The sequence below is a fragment of the Condylura cristata genome, unplaced genomic scaffold, assembly GCF_000260355.1.
Source record: "Condylura cristata isolate star-nosed mole 26May11 unplaced genomic scaffold, ConCri1.0 scaffold00007, whole genome shotgun sequence".
In the NCBI taxonomy this organism is placed as follows: Eukaryota; Metazoa; Chordata; class Mammalia; order Eulipotyphla; family Talpidae; genus Condylura; species Condylura cristata.
The window spans coordinates 50825275-50838148 of NW_004567108.1; the positions used below are offsets into that span (position 1 = coordinate 50825275).

The 12874-nt window shown below is 38.6% G+C and overlaps 2 protein-coding genes across 3 annotated transcripts in view; both read right to left on the reverse strand.

Moving 5' to 3' along the window:
- Window positions 1–12874, reverse strand: part of ITGA1 (integrin, alpha 1) — a 147500-nt gene that overhangs the window by 124305 nt on the left and 10321 nt on the right. The window lies entirely within an intron of this gene.
- Window positions 8246–12874, reverse strand: part of PELO (pelota homolog (Drosophila)) — a 14974-nt gene continuing 10345 nt past the window's right edge. The window contains exons 2-3 of the mRNA XM_004678331.2: window positions 9150–10365; window positions 8246–8855 (exon numbers count right to left, since the gene is read on the reverse strand). Of these exons, the coding sequence (XP_004678388.1) occupies window positions 8424–8855; window positions 9150–9875 (1158 nt within the window). The 5' untranslated portion in view covers window positions 9876–10365 and the 3' untranslated portion in view covers window positions 8246–8423. The remainder of the gene's footprint in view (window positions 8856–9149; window positions 10366–12874) is intronic.

Consider the following 12874-nt stretch of genomic DNA (forward strand, 5'->3'; position numbering starts at 1 on the left):
GACCTGGAAAAGATCATGCTTAGTGAAATAAACCACTTTTTAGGCAACATGGATGGACCTGGAAAAGATCATGCTTAGTGAAATAAACCACTTTTGAAGCAACATGGATGGAGCTGGAAAAGATCATGCTTAGTAAAATAAACCAGAAAGAAAAGGAACGATACCGGATGGCTTCACTCACAGCAAGAGTATAATGGACCAGGCGAGAAAATAATAATAATAATACACCAGAGACATTTTATGGGGCTGGGGTGGGGAATGGAATGAAAAATGGGGGCAGGGAGAAGTGCACTGGACTATGGTGATGGCACACGGGTGACTTGGTGATGGGAAGCCCACGGGGATTACAACTGAGATGGAAAAAGGCACAAAATGATGTAAAAATAAACTATTATTTATATTAAAAAAAAGCTGTGTCTTTCTCCATATTTCATGACTACTCATTCCATTTTCTACTCCATTTTATTGTGATCTAAGGAAATTATAGGAATCAGAGATGAAAATGATTCCCAAGAAAGGCAGAAAAAAATTCTAACACTTACTAAGCTTTATCAAGTTCAATGCCAAGAGTTAGATGGTCCATAGTGAGAAATTTACAATGGTGATAACTCATCTTCTTAAAAAATGTATGACTACATTTAATGAGATAATTAATTTGTCTCTGTCCTTCCCACTTCTCCACATTCCACATTTCTCCATTTCCGTTCACCCAGGCTGAGAATGCCTAGAGACACAAAAGGTCAGAGGACTATTTCCAGAGCTCATAAAATATATTGACCGTGTTCTTTTCTCCCTTTGCAGAAAATGTTCTTCTTTATACCATACCCACCCATTTTCTCCCTTTGCAGAAAATGTTCTTCTTTCTACCATACCCACCCATTTTCTCCCTTTGCAGAAAATGTTCTTCTTTCTACCATACCCACCCATTTAGTATAACACAGTGCATAAAAATTTGTAATTGTTTCTTAAAGGTGCTTTCCTGAATTTCACACAAAGGAGAACATAACGAATAAAGAGAAATACATACTAGATCTTTGTAATATCAAGCCTCTGAACCTTTCCCAGGTCCAAGCTAACTCCCTATATCACCTCCTTCTTGATAGCACGTCCAGCAGTTCTATTTTCTCTAAGGTGGCCCCATCACCCCCTTGAGGCTCACATTCTCATTTCCAAGAATGGCTATGTGGGACACAATGTCCCATGCTGTTTCTTCACCACCTCCTTCCTAGCTGTCCTTAAAAAAAAAAAAAAAAAAAAAGCTCTCTTCTGGTTTAATTGTTTTGCTATTAGTCGTAAGAGAGAAACAAGAGATAACAAAAACAAACAAGAAATAAGAAAAACATGGAAAATATGGTGAATTCCAAAAGATGTCAAAGTCCTTTCAGTCATGGTCCCTGGCTCCATTCTATGGAACCACGCATGTCTTTTTCACTTCATTTTGAGGAAGGAAGCGATTGTAGCCCCCTTTCTCCAAGTCATCTTGTTTGCTGACTCTACTGCAAATATTAACATCTGGAGAGCTTGGTGATTCCAGGGACCACTGCATAGAAGAAAATACATTACCAAGTATATCTGAGAGGCTTTAACAGAGGAATGAATTCTCTCAGTTCCCATTGCCTTATCTTTTCAGACATAATGGATAATCCAAGTGAGTTTTTAGAATTGATCAGTTTAAATCCAGGCAGCACTTTCTTAGAGAACCCTCTAAGCACCCTGATCTATCCTAGATTGGATATCCCTAGAAGGAAGGGGCTATGTTAGTCTCTATTCACTTTGTGTTACTGGGGCTTTGCAAATTGCCTGCTAAATAGAAGGTATTTAATAAATGTCAGAAGAATGAAATGGTTCTCAGAAGCAAGGCAGGACGTTCTGTTGAACAGAAGACAGTTTTCCAAGGAATGGACACTGGACCTCACAGCCGAGTTTGTGTCTCAGTGAAGTTGTTGAGAGAGAAACTCTCAAGAGTTACTTGATAAATGTGGTTTTAGAGTATTTTTAAATGCAACACCAATCCCTACTCTTTCCCAACATGCATTCACAACAGGAAAATGGGTCAGAAATGGGAATGGAACCATCAAGCAGCACTGTATACCCTACAAAAAACTGTGTTGACTTTGAGCAAGTTAACAACCCTCTCAGGGATTCGTTGCATTTGAATTGTAAAGTGAAAAGGTTAAATGATAAATGAGGTTCCTTATAGCATAAAAGATTCTAAATGATTCTGAAACATGTATTTGCCATTTTTCTCTTCTCTACCCCATCAAAAACAACAAAAAAGAAAACCAAGTGACTTCTACCACTTCCAATAATACACTTGGAAAGGAAGGGGAAAAGCTCTAACGATAGTCATTGGATCAAGTGAGCTGTAACACTAGATTAAAATGTTTTATATCCACAGAGCAATTTTTCACAACAGTGTCAGACAAAAAGTTCTAGCAATGTTTACACTAGGACTTGATGAAAAATTCCAGACATAAAACTTCTGGAACTTAGACTTGAAGTCACAAGACCTCCCACCTCTGAATAAATTTTATAGCTAAAGTCTACTAGGATTTTTTTCCTTAATAAAAGATCATTTTTCAACAATTATAACTTCCTTACTGGTATTATTATGCTATATTAAAACTAAGGCTGTTTGTTATTACCATGCTAGATGTGACAGCTAAAAATTTAAGAACCGGCCCTCCCTGGTGGCGCAGCGGGTTAAAGCACAGCACTGAGAATCTGAAGCCACTTCCGCATGAGTTCGATTCCCGCCTGCCGCCTGGTGACCACATGGCGTGCCAGACCTCTCCTGACCCGCCCGCTGCTTCCCTCAGCAGTGTACTTCGTAGATCTGCCTGTTCTGCTCCCCACTCTGTCTCTGGTGAAGCTTCTCACCGCCCCTGAGCCTCTGGCCTGTACCCCAGTTCTGTATGCACAAATAAATAAATCTTTAAAAAAAAAAAATTTAAGAACCACTATCTTTTAACAATTTTGATGAAAGCCACTTTGTACGTGTTACATTTTGTTGACTCCTTTAGCAAAATTCACAGGGTGTAATTCAATGGTTTCCCATATGAACCCCACTTCTACTGTAACATAGGCATATACTCAGACCCCAGCCTCTTCTTTTTTGATGAGTTTTTGAGATCCACCTCAGTTGTCAGTTTTTACTTTTCAAAGCTGTCACCTCTCAACTTGTCCATTTGCAGTCTTTCACACTGAGGGAAAGTAGGGAAAGTTCTCTTAATCCATTTTTATATACCCAAATATTCCTGCCACTTAAGGTGCTTAGTAAAAGAATATTTGTTGAAATAACATCCAAATTGATATAGTAGTGTGTCTAAAAACACACACACACACAACAAACCAACTTTGCTAAAAGTAGGTATGAATAATAGTGAAAAAAGGTTGAGGGTCTTGCTTGAATACATACAGACTTGCAACAATGTCTGTACACTTTCTAATTTTCATGCATATTCTAGATAGAAGATTCTAGATAGAATATGCATGAGAATACCAAAGGATTTCATTACCATCCTGACAGACAAAAAATAACAGTGGTAAGTTAAAAAAAAAAAAAACTTATAGGCCCTCTCTGGTGGTGCAGCGGGTTAAAGCACAGCACTGAGAATCTTAAGCCACTTCCACATGAGTTCGATTCCTGCCTGCCCCGGAGGTGACCACATGGTGTGGCAGACCTCTCCTGACCCACCCGCTGCTCCCCTCAGCAGTGTACTTCCTCGATCTGCCTGTTCTGCTCCCCGCTCTGTCTCTGGTGAAGCCTCTCACCGCCCTTGAGCTTCTGGCCTGTTCCCCAGTTCTGTATGTACAAATAAATAAATCTTTAAAAAAAACAAACTTATGAAATGTGTATGATTATATAAAACTTAGTATTATCTAAAAATTTTTCTTCTTTTAGACACATATTTGACTTACTACAAAGGACTAAGGAATGTCATGGCCATCCTTATATTTTTCTTCAAAGACTTATTTATATATAAATACAGGAACTGGGGTATATGCCAGAGCTGCATGGAGTGGGGAGGGGCTGAGAGGATTCACCAGAGACAAAATGGGGAGCAGGACAGGCAGATCTACTGAAATACAATGCTGAGGAGAGCAGTGGGTGAGGCGAAAGAGATCTGCTGTGCCATGTAGGTCACCCCCCAGTCTGAGGATCAAACCTGTGCTGCAGTGGCTGTACTTGGTAACCTTTGTGCCACCAGAGACTCCAGAGACTCCATCCTTTTATTATCTTAGGGGTTTCCTAGGAGTTGTTCTTAGCATTGAGATATAAAAACAAACCTGTCAGTAATTTCTCCCTCCATGAAACTTACATTCTAGATATATAATATGAAAAACAAATAAAATCAGCATCAAAAGGTCCTACATTCAAAACTGAACTATTTTTTCTTCAAAGTTCAACTTCTCTTCCCAAATTCCTTTCTAAATTATGCTGTCATTTCTTGCAGCACGCACACACACACACACACACAATCTGATTTATCCCAGGCTCTATTTTCCTAATTCTCAGCAACAATTTGCATGTAGCCTCTTCCAATCCATCCTTAATGATGCAAACAGTAATTATGAAATACAAAATTATGAAATCTTTCTTTTTAACTTTTTAGTAGCTACTTATTATGGTAAAATGCACACTTCATAGTAGAGGGTTTAACATGACTAGCATACTAGTTTTGTCCTCCCTGCTCTTCTGTATAACCTCTCTAAGTTTCTTCTTAGCATTTTACTGGCTACAGGTATAAAAAGTTCTTCACCAAGTGGCCCCTTTAAACTGTCTTTTTACAAGTTACTTTTGTTAACAGTGACTTCATTACTACAAGGGAAATGCAAATCACAACCACAATATTTCACCTGGCCCCTGTGAGAATGTCCTGTAACAAAAAAAAAAAAAAAAAAAAAGGAAACAACTAATATTGATGAGGATATGGGGAATAGGAACTCTAATCCACTGTTGAAGCTAGTACAGTCTAGTTCAGTCTCTACGGAAAATGGTATGGAGACACCTTAAAAAAAAACAAAAATGGAAATTCCATATGACCTGCAATACTTCTGTAATGAATTTACCCAGAGAATACAAACACACTAACATGAAAGACTTTTATACTCCTACGTTCCTAGCAGCACTTCTCACAATTGCCAAGTTATGGATCCAACCCTAAGTGTCAAATAACAGAACGGGATCAAAGAAACTGGAATACATGTTCAGTGGAATATTATTCACATAGTAAGAAGGATGAGATAGTGCCTCATCCTTGAGGTCCATTTTTTGTGAAAAAAAATGGACCTCAAGGTGTCTAAAAGACAGATATTGCATGATTTCACTTATGTCTGGGATAGAAATAACTAAAAAGCACATATTGGCAAAAGATAGCAAAAGCAATTTTTTTAGACTTTGTAAAAAGTATCCTGGTTACCAGAAGAAAGGGTTTGGAATATAGCAGACAGGGAAAGGAAAAGATTAGGACATTGGCATTGGAGGTTTGGCGGAGAATAACCAAAGCATGTGGACCTATGGGGAATAAATATGTAACATATATGTTTACATATATAGGCTGTCAACAACTGACAAATTAATAAAAAGATTTAATAAAAAGGCTTAATGTTCATTTTTCTTAAATGTAGTTCAGTGTTTGGTTCAAAACAGACATTAAAAATGGATAAAATTAAAGTATTACTTTTAATAACTCATGTCATGTAAATATGGATGCCCCATTCAACATGATACAGAACATAGACTTATTTACTTGGAAAGCCATTTGATTTAAAAACACACCTTTCTATTAAGCTGTTTCCACTAACAGCTTGCTTCTACTACTCTGCTTTGTGGGTAATTTTACATATACTCAGTTTCATCTGCTAAAATATACATTAGCAATAAAGAATTTCAGTTCTTGAATATAAGCCATAGAAATCGAGTCACCTATGTAACATAATATGAAATTGAAAGAACTGATCATAGAGGTTAAAGTCAAAAGTAAAATTAGTGACAGAAACTTGAGATACTACACTAATGTAGTATCAGAAAACTACTCTAATGGAATCTGGGAGGGTCACATTGTAAGTAAGAAGGCAATAAAAATGAAATCTAGAACCAATAAAACATACACAAAATTAGCAAATATTTACAAATTAATTAGGCACTAGGAATAGCAAAATGCATTTGATTTTGTATCCTAGCTAAAACAAAGTAATTTGCAAATATCTCATTTACTGGGCCTCGTAAGGACAGTAAACCTTTGTTTCCTAGTACCTGCTGATAAACAGAAATTTATAGAACACTACTGTGTTCTTATAGTATAGTACTTATTGATAGTGTTACCACACAGCCATAACTTATTTACTGCAGATGGAATTAGACTGCTATATATGATTTCAAAAGATTTATGTTTCATTTTTATTTTTTAAATTGTACTAACCTTAAGTGCTTTATCAGTATTTCAATTATTTCCACCCACACATCTATGATTTACACTCTAAATAATGGTAAAAAATAGATCTTTTTAAAAATAAGGTATCTTAAATGATTTTTTAAATACTTTATAGACATAAGAACAGGCTTTCATTTAAAGTTTCATAGTAAATTGAGTAATAGCCAGTTAATTTTCTTAATAGATTTTAACACTGATAAATTTTTCCTATGATGCGTGACTCCTGTCAAGATATTTACTAGCACAGATTATACAAGATATGCCTATGTTTACCTGTTACCTATCATATGGAGAGGTCATTACATTTCAGACCCCTACATGTAGATTTAGGGTAGAGCTCTGGATGCTAGTTTTTCAGGGATGCTGCTGGTCGATGAACTAGACCTGCATTGCCAATCTTGAATCACTGGTTTTCAGCCTCGATGCTTATTAGATCATTTGAGGAGCATTGGGGAGGAAAACAACAAAACATTTCTAGGAGTGATTATTTAGCCTGGGTATTGAGTTTCAGGTCAGGCTAAAAGAGAGCTAAATTTGTGCCTGACATATTGGTTAAATTTTTCTATTGATTTTATTTTCCCTGGTATTGTTATAGCAGTTAATAGAGCTAGAAATAACACAATGTATTAGTAATCAATACTGCGTGCTATGAATAAGATATTAATGTTAAGAATCTTAGTGGTATCACTTCTAACATTTATATACCAAATTTATATAGCATGCTTTGGAATTGTATGACAGTCTCAACTATTTTTAGACTAGATTATTTATGAATTATAACAATCTGAACTATTTTTAGATTAAGAGATAGATGAAAATATAAATATATGATTTTAAGGTATACAAAAATGTCTACTCTTAATTACTGATAAAAAATTTCAGATTAAGGAGCTCATAAATCCCATCATGGCACTTTTATCAGAAGGCTCACATAGAAAGATCAAAAGTATACTTGAAGTGGGCACACTGATCCTAGTTATAAACTATATTCTTTATAGTCTTTCATGATTATTTTGTAAAGTAGAGGTTTGCAATTAATTTCCAAGGCTCTATCCGTAAGTGTTGGAAATGCACATTGAACACTTAAAATCCACCAAGAATATATTTTTACCAAGGTTGGTTTAACAATCTCTTAAGACAAATATTTATTTTAATCTTCAAGAAAAAAATTTCTACTATTTGGCTATCATAAACATTTTTAAAACATGGAATGTAAAAGTGGAGAGGAAAGGGATCATTACACAGTGCAAGAACACCATGCACCAAGAAAATAAACAATGTAAACTGAGGATAAATGAGCTATTAAAAAGTTTTTCTGGCCCTCCCTGGTGGCGCAGCGGGTTAAAGCACAGTACTGAGAATCTGAAGCCACTTCCGCATGAGTTCGATTCCCGCCTGCCGCCTGCCCCGGAGGAGACCACATGGCGAGCCAGACCTCTCCTGACCAGCCCGCTGCTCCCCTCAGCAGTGTACTTCGTAGATCTGCCTGTTCTGCTCCCCACTCTATCTCTGGTGAAGCCTCTCACTGCCCCTGAGCCTCTGGCCTGTACCCCAGTTCTGTATGCACAAATAAATAAATCTTTAAAAAAAAAAAAAAGTTTTTCTAAGGAAAACTTTCAAAGCATTAAATACAGGACTTCATGTTCTATTCCTAATATATAGACACTGTATTAAATACACAAAACTTTTGTTGCAGAGTACTGTAACTCCCAAATTCCTTATAAAAACATTTCAATTAAAAGAGATGGTAAAACATGTATAAACTGTTTCCCTTTATTGTTTTGTTCTCAAACACATATCCTGCCAACTGAATACATGTCCTGACCACCACCAAATACCTAATGTGACCAAATAAATGAGACATCCCTGTTAAGAATCACAAAGTGCCACTCCAACAGCTTTCTGTCACAAGGAAGCTGAGAAATTTTATTGAAACAATGAAGGAGTAATGAGATACAAGGAGGACTCAATTTTAAGTTCCAATCATTAATCTTCTTCAGAACTGGAATCATCCTCTTGGTCAGAGAGGTCAGGGACAGGGAAGCGCAGTATGGCAGCTACTCCAGTCAATTGGCTGAGCTGTTCCCCAGACACATGAAGACTGGAGAATATCCTAACAGTGCCTGCATTCTCTTTCACACTGTCCACCAAGCGCACATATCGGCTCCGTGTGGCTACATCCTGATGCCTGAAGAGCTCATCACTGATGAGCAATGTGTCAATTGCCAAAGCTTCGTTGGCCTTCTCCACCTGCTTGAGTCCATAAAATGCTCGGTCAGGTTCATGTTGTAGCATTTTATAAAAGTCATCCAAGGCTTTCACTTCTCCAGCAGCTTTAGTGTCTGAAAGGCGACTAGCTACAGTAGGATCACAAAGGGCCTCTTTCAGGGAGTACTTGTGTCCAGAGGAGGCATGTACCTAGAATCACAATTACAAAAGTTAGACAAAAAAACCTCTTACAGCAAATATTACTCAGTCCACAAATGACCTAAAGTCATTAAGCACTATAATAAGGCTTTATATGTTTATAGACTTCAGCAAAATTATTATAAAAATTTGCCAGCTATTTTAGTTCTCTTTTTGTCTCACAGTACCAATCAAATACAAATGACTTCCTCTCTCCTTTTCTTTCTTTCCCAGTTTTAAAGCTTTAAGAGCAATTTACACCAATCCCTCTCCCCAATTTCAATTATCCCTGGGTAAGGCTTTTACCTGCAGAAATTTGGACCGGTTTTCCAGAAGCACTTTGTTGTCGGTTTTCACTGCTTGTTGAAACATGTAGTCGCAGAACTGCTCTCTCACAAATCCTGGGCTGGCCACCAAGATGCACTTCACAACATCGAAGTGTATGTGGCGTTGGATGGCCTGGACCACTTGTTCATAGAACCGCTCTAAGGCCCGGTCATGCTGGGAACAGTTGCCTTTACGCTTCCTAGGGATGTTCACTTCCACCTTGGCCCGAGTAAGGGTCATGCTGGGAGTGACTAAGCAGATATGGGCAAGGCCTTCCTGCATGACCACAGCTGCCACATCAGCACTCCAGGCTGGGTCACAGGCCTGCTCGATGCGCTCCAGAACCACACTGTCCCACTGTTTCTTGGCCAAGGTGAATTGGCGGTTGGGTTCCAGCTCGATGGTGTGGTAAGCCCCCATCTTGACATACTCATTCTCTTGGATGTTAGTCCCTTTGACCCGCAGCTGGCAGGCTTGAGAATCGAAGTCAATGGCCTCCACACAAAGAGTGAGGGTCGTGCGGACCCGGTTGCTTCCCACGCTGCCTGTGGAAGACTCGGTCTGTACCTTTCGGATGGTGGAAGCGCGCAAGCTGTCGCCCACCTGCACTAGATTGTAGGTGTGCCACATGTCCTCAGGTTCCTCGGGCACCAGGGTCACCTGGCCGGCACTGTCTTTCTCAATGTCTTTCCTCACAAGCTTCATGACCTTGGCAGGGCTCAGAACCAAGTTGGAAGAACCCAAGAGTCCCCAAAGGGGAAGTGTACGGAGGGGGAGTGGGGGGGTGGTCTAGGCCGGGAAGGGGGCGGGGTCCGGTTCCAATAAGCACTTGTCTGGTAGAAAGGGAACACTCTTAATTCCGACGCAACAGCCCCCGGGGAACACTTACTTTAGCCCTTCTCTTCTCAATCTCCGGTAGCCGCGGGCCGAACAAAGGTAAGAAACACGGCGGCGAACGCTTTACTCCCTGTGGTTCCAGCAGCCAGCAGGGACCTGGCGGCTGATGCAACGAAGGCGCAGGCGCAGCCCGCGTCCCGACTCCCGGCGCATGTTTTACGTTCCAAAAGGGGGCAGTGGCCGCGCAGCCGCACTAAGCGAGGAAGCGCTTCCGACGAGTAAGGGAGTTCCCAGTCTTTGGTGGCGCATCTTTTACTTTAACGCTGAACTTGGACTTCCTAAGTTGACTTTTCCATCCCTGTTGGTGAGGAATATGGGAAGTATGCGGTTGTAAATGTGTGTGTGTATGTGTGTGTGTATGTATACACATTTTTTTTTCAGCCACGTACAGTTGCTAGTTTACACTCTCTTCTCCGATCCAATTTCAAAACTTACCTAAAAATAAAAGGAACACTCAAAAATGCAGGTTTAGGCCTTAGAATCAAATTATGATCGCATTTGCGCCTGCCTTATCCGCACTCAGATATTCCATGTCCAGTGGAGTTGGGATGTCCAGAAGGCATTCCTAAGAACAACTGGTTATGGACGTTCTGGGCTCTGAGCAAAAGCTGCCGAGCTGTTTTCTGCTTTGGTTACCGTGTCTAAAGGATCTAATTAACCCAGAACCCAAAATTGGCAGCCTCATCTCTCCGCAGCTCAGTAGCCTGGGAAATGTTAAGGTTGGGGGGCTGGGCTTCACTACCAAAGCTGAGCAGCAGAGTTGAGCTGTGGAATTGTATTTCTCCTCCAAAGTATGCCAAGAAATAAAAAGTCATAGGGGAGGAAAATGTTAGGTTTTATTGATGAGGTATTATTTTTTATAATCTAAAATTCAATTTTTTTAAATGAAGTAGCACTTCATTATAACATACAAGTGTCAGCTGCACAGCACCGAAAATTAGCATGTGTGCATACTACATTAATTTTATCAGTAAAAGAACAGCATCTATCATTTACTGAATATTCACCAGGTACTTTCTTATGCTTTTTCTAATCCTTACTTCAAAGGCAAATATTTATTATCCTTATTTTATAGGCAAAGAAAGAGAATTACAGAGAAGAAATATATTCATGATCATACAACCAATCTTCCGCTTCAGGCCACCTTAACACCTCACCCTGTTCTCTTTCTACTAACACTATACTTTATTATGGATGCTTGAAATCATCTCCACACTCATAAATTACATTCTTTTATCCTTTGTCATTTCCCCTCTACTGTCACCATTATCATTACAATCCAACAGCTTAGGAACCAACTTAAAGAACTTGCTAAGCCCAAGTCCTTTTTGGGCACTTATATTTAAAGCATATTTTATATTTCTCTTTTTTAAATATAGTTACCAATTTGCCCAGTCTAGTTCAATCTGCTCGAGAAAGATCTACTATTCTACTTCAAAAAATATACATATATTATATTCTACATTTAAAACCTGTGGTAAACCCACACAGGTAAAACGTGTGTATGTGTATTTCACAATGAGGCAAGAAAACGGTTTTGGGCTGTCTCTTTAAATAGGAGTGTACTCAAGTGATTGAACATACTGCAAAATTTTCATAGAATCACTATTTGATTTGAAACATCTATAGCAGAACTTTTTTTTTTTTAAAGATTTATTTATTGATACAGAACTGGGGTACAGGCCAGAGATGCGGAGGGTGAGAGGATTCACCAGAGACAGAGCGGGCAGCAGAATAGGCAGATGGACGAAGTACACTGCTGAGGGAGCAGTGGGCGGGTCAGGAGAGGTCTGCCACGCCATGTGGATCTCCTCCGGGGCAGGCGGGGATCGAACTCATGCGGAAGTGGCTTTAGCTTCTTAGTGCTGCCCTTTAACCCGCTGCGCCACCAGGGAGGGCCTATAGCAGAACTTTTTAAAAATAACTTGCATTTAATTGCTAAAAGAGCATGTTTTCTTTCAGATTTTCTGCTGCAACCTGGTATTTCTAGAGCCATCATTATCTTTGATTTTGAATTGGAATTCCTACTCTCTATTAATTAAAATCCAAATTACTGATTTTTAAGACCTGCATGGTCTGGCCTTACAAGTTTTATTCCCCCACTTTTCCCACCTTGCCAACCTGTATTCCATTATGGAACTAGTGTTTGTTCCTCATACATCCTGGAAACTTTCTGCTTTGCCTTAGCTGATGCTGTTGGCTACTTAATTTTAATTTCCTCTGGTGCCTACTTGTACAGATTCTATTTATCTGTCAGGACCTGTTTACATATTATTGAAACCATGCATTATATTCATTGAAATACCTATTTTTTTCTTGCTTATTTAATTCTGGATGGATCCATCCACTATTTCTTGAAAAGTCACTTGCATAATTATGGTAAGCTAAGTAGATTAGATGTAAAGTGTGGCACTTATAATAATATCACAGACAGCTCTTAAGACACTGATACTATTTAAACTATAGTTCGTTCAATCTAATAATGGTATTTTAAAAAGCAATTCCTCTTATTTTAAAACCCTTTTAGTGTATTTATGGCAGTTCCACGGTATACACCAATAAATAGTGTTTTCAAATTAGCACAATCATTAAAGAAAGCATGATTTAGCTTTGTTGTTTTAAATTCCAATTTTTACTCACATATTGGCTTTTAAAAAACAGAAATCTCTGTATCAGTAACTTTGTATCTGTTTATTCTATAGCATTTTACTTTTATTGCTTTCTCCAGGAAAAAAAAAAAATCTGTGTTGTTAATCTCCAAAAGTTTTCAAGTTATGGTTTTCATATATTTTCTTTTTTTTAATTTT